The 12347-nt window shown below is 55.7% G+C and overlaps 1 protein-coding gene across 1 annotated transcript in view; it reads right to left on the bottom strand.

Moving 5' to 3' along the window:
• Positions 1-1202: 1202 nt before the first annotated feature.
• Positions 1203-12347, bottom strand: part of LOC122374241 (protein hu-li tai shao-like) — a 30189-nt gene continuing 19044 nt past the window's right edge. Inside the window, exons 5-14 of the mRNA XM_043352865.1 lie at positions 10574-10725; positions 9832-10296; positions 9243-9562; positions 8722-8873; positions 7705-7895; positions 7144-7257; positions 5607-5729; positions 4874-5039; positions 3365-4291; positions 1203-2694 (exon numbers count right to left, since the gene is read on the bottom strand). Of these exons, the coding sequence (XP_043208800.1) occupies positions 2579-2694; positions 3365-4291; positions 4874-5039; positions 5607-5729; positions 7144-7257; positions 7705-7895; positions 8722-8873; positions 9243-9562; positions 9832-10296; positions 10574-10725 (2726 nt within the window). The 3' untranslated portion in view covers positions 1203-2578. The remainder of the gene's footprint in view (positions 2695-3364; positions 4292-4873; positions 5040-5606; positions 5730-7143; positions 7258-7704; positions 7896-8721; positions 8874-9242; positions 9563-9831; positions 10297-10573; positions 10726-12347) is intronic.

The following is a 12347-nucleotide window of genomic DNA, read 5'->3' on the forward strand; positions in this document are numbered from 1 at the left end:
GTGGCGTCCTCCCACTCGGGGTAGGCGCGAGCACACAACGTTTCCAGATCGTACAGGAACGTCGCCAGTGATTCGCCGGGCCTGCGAATACGCTGATGAAACTCCAGCGCGTACTGAACAGCGAGTCCGGGAGAGTCAAACTCGGCATTCAACTTCTCGCACAGTTTCTTCCAGCTGTTCCTGTCGCCGTCGGAGAGGCGCATCGCGAAGTCGAATGCCCGACCGGTGATCGCCGGGAGCGCCATCACCGCCGTAGTTTCGTCACTGAAATCGCTGGAGGTCTTCTGTTCCGGTTTTGAACTGTCCCAGTTGCAAGCACGGGCAATCACTTCTATCTTGCTGATCCACGTTTTTACATTACCACTGCCGTCAAATTCCGGTAAACGGTAATTCTTCGCCATAGCCATGGCTCCGTTGCAGTTTTCCGCTGCCACCACGTGTTGCGTTCACTCACCGAGCACTCGTCGATAACTGCCGCGTCCGTGCGGCGCTGGCCCGCGCGGAGCGGGACGGGGTCGTGACCTCCAGTGCCCCGGGGCAAGGTCAGCTGGCGGTCGGACGATCGTCCGGTCACGCGCAGGGGCGGTCGCGCGCGCACAGTGAGGGGAGGCCGAAGTGTGACCGCCACAATATGTATAGTACTGGTAGGTATATCAGAAAGTTGGTAGAATATTTACACCTCCAATAACGAGACAGTGGGACACGTTTGATCATCAGTAATGGCCCCGTATGAAAACAGAGCCTGAATAGGTACAACCCCGAACGAAATCCTTCTCGAAATCACGATTATTTTGCCAGCCTGGTAAAGATTCGTTAGTACTGCATCAGTTGCCCTGGGAGGCAAGATTCAACACCATGCTCTGTTTCAGAAATGAGTGTTCGGTTTTCTTATCATCCGCTGGAACTAGAAAGCGTTTTGAACGATTCTCAACAATATTTTGTGAATGCAAGCGATTATACCTATTTTGACGGCTTCTACGTGAAGACAACGTGTGATTTTGAATAATTTCTTCAGCAGTGTGGGTGATTCTGTCTTTGCTACCACATGATACCGACTCGCGAGAGAAGGCAGCAGCAGACATAACGTCCGGCGTCGAGCGTTCATTCCACCAGATCTCTGTCACATGGAGTTCTCCACTCGGGGCAGTGCCGTCTGGCGCTACCGCTAGTCGCTACCATACCTTCCTCTGGAAAGTCAGCGGTTGGACGGTGACGCGTATATTTACACTCCTCTAATGGCGGCAAGAGGGGACTCTAACCTAACCAGCACCGCATAATCAGATCTAGTCAGCCGTACTAGACACTGGTAGTGCCAGTGGGGCTCTCTGTTAGCAGGCATCTCGCTCACAGCAGAGGTTTACGGACATAAACCGCACAGCTGTGCCGGTGCCCACATAGGATTAGGGACTCATGTGGCCACACTTCGACTATAACTCAGCATGCAACCACACCCTCGGCTAACACACTCTACCAAGCACACTACACTAGCAACAAAATAAGTTTGGAAAGAAAAATCCGGAGGTAGGAGAGAAGGAAGTGGTCTCAAAAGTAACACAATTTTAAATGCCGGCTACGGTGCCCAATTTTCAGGAGCATGAATTATTATTGAGAATTCCGCAAACTTGAAAAGCGCAAGGAGGGAAGTCAGGACGGAAAGCAAAACAGTGCTACCTGATTAACAGTACTGCGCAAACGTATAGCGTTATAGTTACATAACTATATGGCATGAACTAAGGCTAAACGTTGCGTTATTGCACCAATGGCACTAAGAATGCAATTAAAATGGCACTGGTCGTTTCAATACGTCAAGTTTGGCACTGTTTGGTACGAAATGCTGAAACGTATCGATCGATTACGGAAAAGGTCAGCCTGTTACATTTCGAATATTTATTTGTTGTTGGCTAATGAATATACGCCTATGGAACTGTTGGCAATGCCCGTGAGTGAATTACGGTTTAACCGATCAGCGTGGCAGGGAAACGTAGGGTTTTTCGTCAATAATGAGCACCATAGCCGCAGATAAAGGGATTGAAATTCTAGCTACAATTATTCATTTTCGCCGATAATTTAATCTTAACAGCAGGCCATAAGGTGGGGTGGTGGGTTCGTGGTGTCATTCGCAACAAGCACTGCTTAGGGGGCACCTGGGCCCATAGCTAATTAGCCACCCATTTATCCATTAGGACAAAATAAAAAAGTTAGCACGCTTGACTTATAACGACCGCTCACACCAGACAAGCAAAGTAATGGAAATTTCCGTGAAACCAAGGAAGTCAACTATGAACTGATGAATAACTAGCAAATAACATTGCACTCCTTGGCACGTCCTTGTGGTCTATATTGATATCGGCCAAGCCTCACATTTTGCAATGCAACTTTTCGAAATACGGACTGCGAAAATGACTCTCAGCTGTGTAGATTTCAATTTCACCACTCGATATTCAACCAACACCTAAAACCTGCATCCTCGACCCTCGCACACTCACTCTAACACCACTTAGTGCACTGCTCGACTGTCTCATGGCACGGCTGGAGGTCTGCCAGCTGATATTACCGGTCTGCCGCGACTGGGGCGCCATCAGAGGGCGGACACGCGAACTCCTCGTTTGCCAGTGGCCGACAGAGGGGCCGGCATGGTGCGTGGGCCGCGCCGGTCCGAGCCGCGGTGGCCGCGGGAGCTCCTCGGGGGCGGCACTGAGGGGGTAGAAGGTCACAGGTTAGTGGTCACAGGTCACAGGTCACAGGTCAGAGGTCGGCGGAGGACACAACAGATCACCACTCACAGGCCTGTTGTCAGTCGAGTTTAGTTATACAATACACATACACAAGTCATAAAACGGCGGAAAACCCATCCGTCGTTTCCATCCTCAGGATGTTCAAATCCTTCTCCTCCACTGCACGCCCCAACCCTCGCTCCGGGCTGGACAGACAACTTTATCTCATGCGGGCTGCTCCCTTGGAGCGGCACCGCTGCTCCCGAGGGAGCGCAACCCGTAACCGGGTGCAGAGAGTGCTTGGGGGGCTGGTCGGCCTGTCCATTCGGACGGGCTAAGCCTCGGCGACTCTCTAGGGTGTCTGCCCAGACCAATGTCTCCCCTGATTCCTATCATCCTTCCGGCTCTGCAATGGTCTCTTTGGAACGAGAGAGCCGAACCCAACAAAACAAACAAAAACGGCGGAAAGCATAATACCTGACAGATATCCTGACAGATACAGAATCACGACACATAGATGTAAATAGCCCATTACTAGTCTGGTTTTCCGTCCTCAGACACAAAGAGGGGTAGTTACAAGTGGCCAATGTGAAATAACGGACCAACAATGGCAGGTATTACCATTTCCGGACAGTCACTAGTTCACGTACCATGCATCGGGTGAAGAGGTGACGATTGCGAGAACTGCTGCGGCTCGGTGTCCTGGGCCGGGCCGGACTGCTGGGCGGGCGGAGTTAGCGGTGGCAGGCCGGGCTGCGCAGCGGGCGGAGTTAGCGGAGGCAGGCCGGGCTGCGCGGCGGGTGGAGCTAGGGGAGTAAGGGACGGCGAAGTTAGAGGAGGCTGGCCGGGCTGCATGACGGGTGGGACGGGTGGAGTTAGCGGTTGTTGAGTTAGAGGAGAAAGGCCACGTGAGACAGAGTCGTACGCTAGGGAAGGAGAGAGGACAGCAGGGACACCCGTAGAGGGTGCGCCGGGGATGGGAGAAGCAGATGAATTAGTAGCAGAGAGAGCGGCTGCGGCAGCGTGGCGAGAGTAAACAGCCGGGCTCATGCCGTCGTCAGGCTCAAACATCAGGGCGGCAGAGGCGTTACTGATAGCAGGGTCAAACTCGAAGCCGGCAGAGGCGGGACCGAACACATCGTCAGAGGCGGCGTCGGCAGCGGCGAAGGTCGGGCAGTGGTCGGTATAGCCGGGCGTGTAGCGGTCAGTATAGTCACCGGGCGGGTCTCGGCGGGCCGTCTCCGCTCCGTCACCTGGTGGCGCCGAGCCGCTGCTCAGCTCCGCCTCCTCTCCGTCACTGGTGAGCAGCACTCGCTCGGCGTGTTCCGGGCCCCGCTGGCGCACCGGACGCGGCTCAAACTGCTGCTGAGGCTGCGGCTCAAACTGCTGCTGAGGCTGCGGCTCAAACTGCTGCGGGTGCGGCGGCTCAAACTGCTGCTGAGGCGGCGGCTCAAACTGTTGCGGCTGTGGCGGCTCAGCGGGCCCGGGCTGCGGCTCAAGGAGCTGTGCCGGGTGGCAGTGATCGGTCGGTCGGCGATTCAGATCAGATGCAGACTGCGAGGCTGTCTCAGCTTCGGCTGAAAATACAAGATTCATTATATCAGCAATCAGTGTAGATGACAACAAATACCAATTAATATCCGCATGCTTTGCAGTGCCTAGTTTTTTATGAGACACGACATTTCCGTAGGAATTTGAGCTTAAGATAAAACAACTTCACCTTTAAGTGAGACCTGATAAGCATCCATCCACCAATGACATATTCAAACACCTCAGCGAAACGTGTTTTCCACACCGAACACTGATGGATGGATAATCTTCCCTTTCTTTTCTAGTACCTATTCCTGAAACCATTCAACCCAATATTCCCACGTGTCTGTGTCTCTCCTGCTTTCCCTTCCTCTGTCATCTCTGTCACTGCTTTATCCCCATATCTCTCTCTCTCTCTCTCTCTCTCTCTCTCTCTCTCTCTCTCTCTCTCCTCTCTCTCTCTCTCTCTCTCTCTCTCTCTCTCTCTCTCTCCTCTCTCTCTCTCTCTCTCTCTCTCTCTCTCTCTCTCTCTCTCTCTCTCTCTCTCTCTCTCTCTCTCTCTCTCTCTCTCTCTCTCTCTCTCTCTCTCTCTCTCTCTCTCTCTCTCTCTCTCTTTCTCTTTCTCTCACCGCTCTGTTCCCGACTCTTCCGCTCCACCGTCTGGCGGTACTCCTCCAGTTCTTCGTCTGTGACCCCGTCGAAGGGATTGGCTGCGTACGGCGCCCGGTAGACGGCGGCGTGATGCTGGTGGCTGCGCTGGATGATCCCTTTGGAGGCGGCCCCAACCAGCACCACCTGGGGTCGCCAACGAACGGGAGGAGGGGGAGGGAGGTCAGATACAGAGGGGCAGAGGGAGGGAGGGAGGGAGGGAGGGAGGGAGGTCAGAGGGCTGAGGGAGAGACGGGAGGGAGGGAAGGAGGTCAGAGGGCTGTCGGAGACAAAGGGACCGATCAAGATTTGAGATGAGGTTTTATGATAGTTGCAAAGCATACTATCCACCTATAGTCAAGAGAGCCACTGGGCATTGGATCATACAATGTTCATTTCTCTCGATCAATGTTAGCTGTGATGTAGTTGTGGCCCAACACGCCGACAAGACTCCATCTAATGATGCAACATCTAATGGTTTCATATTTGCTACCTTGATAACACTTCTGGGACTGCCTCTGACGTCGCCGGTACTCTGCCTGAGCCTCCTAAAACTGGCACCCTGTGACCGCCCCTGCCGCTGACCTGGTCACCCAGTACTCTGCCCCCTCATCTGACAGCCTGGGACCGCCCCTGCGGCCGACCCTGACCTGCCACCCAGTACTCTGCCCCCTCATCTGGCACCCTGGGACCGCCCCTGCGGGTGACCCTGACCTGGTCGCCGGTGTGTGACCGGGCGTCGTCCTGCCGCTGGCTGACCTCTGACCCGGCCGCACCCTCCAGGAGGTGGGACTGCGGTCCGGCGCTGACCTCGCCTGACCGGCGGTTCTCCTTGATCTGCCACGCGCGGCGGTCAGTGGACACGGTACAGGGGTCAGGGCAGCCGGGCTAGGACTGCGACGGACATAGTGGCGAGACCCAGGAGCTAAGATAGACCTACAGGCGAGACTGAGCGTTGAGTACGAGTGGACATCATAATGGTGCCGAACGACGGCTACCGCATGGAATAGATGCGTTTCATTTTCTTATTGGCGTCGCTTGGCATGCCCACTGACCACTCCTTATTTTGACAAAAATGTAGACCACTGAGGAAGTTGTAAACAGATATGCGCCATTCTACTTTGAATGGCGCATGAATGAAAAAGCATACTTTGAAATCCGTTCGCGATGTATGCTTTTTCATCCGCAACAGTTCATAACTGGCGCTCGCACTATCACACATAGCACATTTCCTTTCATGGGATACTTGGTAATTCCTAGTTATGTATGTAGGGGAGACCCGGGAGGTATGGGCCCCCTGGAGGTATGGGCCATCGCAGTTTTGAAGAAGTGTTGCGTATTTTTACACGTTTGACCGTGTAAACTGGTAGCAGCCATTCCGTTATACAACCCATGTGATTTTCACATTCTTCCTCAATCTTCTTTGGCAATAAGCGGTGATAAAGCGTTTTTGCCCTCTTCGAGTAAAATACTCTACATACAGATAATTCGTGATAAATTTGAACCAGGCTCGTTTTATGATGTCAGACCGATGCTAACATAAAGTTTAAAGCATGCAAATCAAGACTGGATGGACAATTTGAAGCTTTCTTGCAAGATTATGAGCTGAGATGCTACACAAATTCTGGCGTCCTAACCGGAAGGTTCGGGCCACCCAGCCCCGTTGATCCTAAATCAATAAAAAGATGCTTTCATTGAGTGCCATCTTCAATAAGCTTTATTTTTGTCGCGTATGGTTGAAAATTTAACTTCAAATTTAATTCGAACAGAAAAATATTACTCATTTTATTTCATGGTGCATGATTGAGTTTACCAAAATACATATGTGCCCAAAGTGACCTCCATGAAGTAAGCTGTTGGCCGCTTATGCCGTTCCTGGGCTCTAAGAGAGATCAGGGTAGATACCAGCTACGAGTATTTTCTCATTGTCGAGAAAAGAATATGAAACATGGCACCGGCCCATACCTCCCGGGCCATGGCCCATACCTCCCGGTGTATTTTGATGGATCGAAAAAGCACATGATTTATTGAAAGTTATCTCGAGACAAAATAGTTGATCCCAGATGCCTAATATCAGGCACACTTTGCAGGCGAAAGGCAATTTCACGTGCACAGAGTGAAAAAAACGGGTCTAGCCACTGCCCACTGGAAGAAAATTGCCTTTTCACAAAACCGGCCCATACCTCCCGGGTCTCCCCTACTACAGACCTCTAACCTTGCCCGTCTCAACCGGACAGTTCAGCCTCCATACCTGTTTCTGCAGCTGCCTGAACTCCTTAGGACTGGTGTTTTTCGGCACAAACTGGAGAGCAGAGTCCACCTTCACGGGGGTGCTACCCGAGGCTGGCGAGGGGGCCGCCACCCACTGAAAACGGAAACGGGGTCGTCTGAGCGCACTTACGCCATTCACTCGATAAATACGACCAGCAGACGCATAAGAGCGAGTTTTTTTATATGAACTCATGTCGTTTGCTTGATACCCCGCTGAAAATCTGACAAATAAGATACGCTAAACCTGTCAGGATTGATAAGCGTATAAGCGTGAAAGTAATACTCGGCTCTTAATTGAAATGAGTAAAACGGCAATCAGGTAAGTAAAAACAAAGCGCGGAGCAAAAGGTAATAAGCAACACTTAGAACACAAATGGGACTACGAGAACTAATGTTGCTGTGTAACAGTGTTCAACAGTGAACTGTGCTGTACATTTAGTATGTGACGCTCAGTTTGACGGTGACGATGGCATGTGCCCCAATGTGTCTGTGCGTGTGTTACTACGTGTCAGGTGCGCTAGGCGCCCTTCCCCGTCCTTACTTTGTCAGCAGCAGCAGCAGCAGCCGGCGGGAGACGAGCCGCCTCAGTCGTGCGCGGGCGGTCCGGACGCCGTTCAGCACACCCGAGCTCGGGACGGTGCGGGTTAGCCACCACCGGGAGACAGAACAGAGACACACCACACACAGAAGGTCCCCAAATCATGTATTCAAAGCCGACAGAGCACGGGCAATCTCAACAAAACGGGTCACACCCCCGGCCGAACGCCGCGCCCACAATAAAATGCGTAAAATAGCTGGCGGAGAAGCGTGGATCCATAAGATTATCGGACGCACACAGTATATTCCTCTCTCTCGCTCTATCTCTCGAAGGGAGATTCTCCAGTCACACAGATGCCTCTTTGAGTAGATGCCACAAGGAGTAGCATTCGGCGGCACAACTCCCAATTCTCCGAGTTATAACTCGCGCAGGCCTCACACGCGTGACGAATAGGCTGCCCGGGCGGTGGGGGGAGGGGATCGGCCGGACCGCCACTACGGGCTGGCTGGAGACAGCCACGAGACGGCGGCACAGGCACCGGACCCCCACACACTCATGCTCGGCAGCAGGCAGGCGGTCGGCAGACTGCCATCGGTCGGCAGACAGCCGACGGACGGTGGCCCGTGAGCCGCGTGAACTCTGGACTGGCGAGTGGCGACTGTGCGGACCGCGCGGCGGCCGGGCAGCGGCGCCACACACGCCCCGCCGCTCTGGAATCTCCGGTCTCCGCCTACTGTCTCCGGTCTCCGCCTCTGCTATGACTACTGGGCCGTCTGCGCGCGGCACGTCGGCCAGCCTCTCTGGGACCCCGCTCCTCTACACTGCTAGCTAGCGTCCATCGCGGCCGGGTCGCGCACTCACGCATCCCATAGCTGTGCGCCGCGACGTCCGTCCGACGCGAATCGGAACTCTCAGTCACACAGCGGCGCGGGGCGGCCGCTCTCGGAATAGTGCGGCGCCCGGCCTGGACCCCCGGCCCGTGCGTCTCGTGCGTCTCGCGGTGCGGTGCAGCGCCCGCTCACTGGTCGCCCTTCACCACCGATACCTTGGTGACGGTCTTGGAGTCGCTGGAGCCCGACTCCACCAGCTCGACCTTTTGGTAGACGTTGGGCGAGTTGAGCCACCGGGTCCGTTCGCCGGCCCGCGCACCGGCCACGATCTTCCGCATCGGGCTGAAAGGGAGAACGGTAAAGCGTCAGTGGGAGCAGACGGAGAATGACCGACCATCAATGGGGATGGACGCCGAACTTCACCAGACAGCGTACGAGCGCCGGATGGTAGGCACAGACCGCGAACAACGTTGAATAGCAGAAACAAACATGTCTTTACACGATGCACACACGATGCAGCTTGCACCACTTCGCCATCGCAGAAAACTAGCTCCGAAGTACGCCTTGATCACATCGCCCATAGCTACCTTTCACATATTGTCTGACGCGACAACCCCTCCACACTAGTCTCATCCCATCTGTCTACAGTTCCCAGTTCCCACCCCACCTTACCTCAATCCAGCCCATCCCTCCGCTCCCTCCCCGACCCACCTGTATTTGAAGATGTCGTCTGTGTCCAGCGCGTACCCGACGGCGGCCGGCGGGTACTCCACGTCACTCTGGTTCGGTGGCAACTCTCCGCGCAGCGCGTGTCGGTACACGTGGCCGGTCCGGTAGCCGGCGCTGTCCATCTGGCGCATCAGAGCCTCGAACTCGAGCTCGCCGAGCCTCCAGGGCGCGGCGCGCGGCGACTCGGGACTGGCTGGCTCGGTAGCCGGCGCCGGCGGACGGCGCGCTGCCTCATAGGCGCGCCGCTGCTCCTCCTCGTCTAGCTGGGTCAGGTTGTCCAGGCCGAGCGGCAGCATGCGGACCTGACGGCGGGGCAGGGGGGGGGGGTACATGACGGTCAGAGGACGGGGTGTCGTAATTCACCTAGCAGATCGCGTGCTGTGTTTACAGTGTTTACAGTGAGTGTCGAACTTAAGAAAAACGCACTACAGTCTCCGTTGAAAACCACCACACAGCATGGCTCCTCCAAACGCTAGACCAGCATTTAAACGGATATCTTAACACCTGACCACCCCCACTAACTTCACCCGTCTCCCGGACCGACCTCAGCCCTTTCCACCACCCAACTCACCTGGTTCTCACAGGCGGCCACCAGTTTGCCCAGCAGGAAGAAGGCCTCCTCGACGGTCTCTCCTGCGCAGATGGCTCCAGCATTCTGCACCATCATCACCTTACTCTCCGTGCCGAGGTCGGCGGTGAGGGCGCGCAGCTCGGGGTCAGCGCCCTGCGGCCGGTGCACGGCGACGGCTCCCAGCGCGGCGGCGTCCTCCGTGAGAGGCAGCAGGCCGGCCCTCAGCGCTGACACGGCCACCACGGCCGGCTGCTGGACGTGCAGCACACAGCGCAGCTCGGGCCGCGCCGCGTGCACGGCCGCCAGCCGGGCGTAGGCCGGCGCGCTCAGACCGAGTCCCGTGCTGCCCGGGTGCAGCACAGAGCCCTGCAGGTCGGCCTTGATGAGCGTGGAGGCGGTGATCTCGCTGTAGAGCAGGCCGTGCGGGTTCACCAGCAGGTGGTCCTGCTCCTGGTTCAGCCGCACCTGCAGACGAGGGGGGGGGGGGGGTGTCATTGGCTGGGGGGGGGTGTCATTGGTTGGGGGGGAGGGCGATTATTACAGTGAGAGAGAATGCTATGGTGCGGTGCAATGGGACGGCATTGTCCCATGGAATAGAACAACCCGATGCCATTGCATTCCCACGTCCAGTCCCATTCCACACACCCTTCCCAGTCCCGTCTCATTTCACCACACCTCTCCCCAGTCCAGACCCATCCCATTTCACTACACCCTCCCCAGTCCCGTCCCACTGTCCACTCACTGTGATGTGTCCGTGCACGCCCTGTGCCCAGCCGTGCATATCGATAACACGGAACAGCGAGGCAAGCTTGCAGCGCAGCATCTTCTCCGTCTTGGAGAACTGGGAGGCGTCGGCGCCGCGCAGATCGGCAATCGGCTGCACGCACTGCTGGCCTGCCGGGGACGGGAGGGGGTCACAACGGGACGGGGCGGCGATCAGCTGGACACAATGCTGACGTGACGAGGACGGGGGGACACGTCACATCAGAGCGGGGGGACAGGGACGGGGTGGCGATTGGCTCGACGCACTGTTGACCTGCAGAGGGACGGTGGACAAGGCACACCGAGACGGGAGACGGGGACGGGGAAGGTGCGGCGATCAGCTGGACACACTGCTCACCTGTCGGGGACGGGGGCAGGTCACACTGGGACGGGGGATGGGGGACGCAGATGTTTCAGTGAGGGGCCATCGATTTAGCAATTGGCGATCGATGTGAAAGCAATTTTATGTAGGTGCTCATCTTTCAATACATGGTGTCGAGATTGTGCCCTATAAAAAGGCGTGGACACACCCCAAAGAGGGGTATAACTAGGTGTTGACGGGTGTCCTCAATAGAGATGTCGTTGAACCCACTTTGTGTGGATGAGACGCCGCCTCGGACCAGGCCCATCATGTCGGAGATGTGCTCCAGACAGCCGCCCACTGAGTAAAGACACCCTGTATGTGTCGTACTTACTCTGTGTGGATGAGACGCCACCTCGCACCAGGCCCATCATGTCGGAGATGTGCTCCAGACAGCCGCCCACTGAGTAAAGACACCCTGTATATAGGGGTTTCGTACTTACTCTGTGTGGATGAGACGCCACCTCGCACCAGGCCCATCATGTCGGAGATGTGCTCCAGACAGCCGCCCACTGAGTAAAGACACCCTGTATATAGGGGTTTCGTACTTACTCTGTGTGGATGAGACGCCACCTCGGACCAGGCCCATCATGTCGGAGATGTGCTCCAGACAGCCGCCCACTGAGTAAAGACACCCTGTATGTGTCGTACTTACTCTGTGTGGATGAGACGCCACCTCGGACCAGGCCCATCATGTCGGAGATGTGCTCCAGACAGCCGCCCACTGAGTAAAGACACCCTGTATGTGTCGTACTTACTCTGTGTGGATGAGACGCCGCCTCGCACCAGGCCCATCATGTCGGAGATGTGCTCCAGACAGCCACCCACTGAGTAAAGACACCCTGTATGTGTCGTACTTACTCTGTGTGGATGAGACGCCACCTCGGACCAGGCCCATCATGTCGGAGATGTGCTCCAGACAGCCGCCCACTGAGTAAAGACACCCTGTATGTGTCGTACTGACTCTGTGTGGATGAGACGCCGCCTCGCACCAGGCCCATCATGTCGGAGATGTGCTCCAGACAGCCGCCCACTGAGTAAAGACACCCTGTATGTGTCGTACTTACTCTGTGTGGATGAGACGCCACCTCGGACCAGGCCCATCATGTCGGAGATGTGCTCCAGACAGCCGCCCACTGAGTAAAGACACCCTGTATGTGTCGTACTTACTCTGTGTGGATGAGACGCCGCCTCGCACCAGGCCCATCATGTCGGAGATGTGCTCCAGACAGCCGTCCACTGAGTAAAGACACCCTGTATATAGGGGTTTCGTACTTACTCTGTGTGGATGAGACGCCGCCTCGCACCAGGCCCATCATGTCGGAGATGTGCTCCAGACAGCCGCCCACTGAGTAAAGACACCCTGTATATAGGGGTTTCGTACTTACTCTGT

The sequence above is a fragment of the Amphibalanus amphitrite genome, unplaced genomic scaffold, assembly GCF_019059575.1.
Source record: "Amphibalanus amphitrite isolate SeventyFive unplaced genomic scaffold, NRLGWU_Aamphi_draft 001624F_arrow, whole genome shotgun sequence".
In the NCBI taxonomy this organism is placed as follows: domain Eukaryota; kingdom Metazoa; phylum Arthropoda; class Thecostraca; order Balanomorpha; family Balanidae; genus Amphibalanus; species Amphibalanus amphitrite.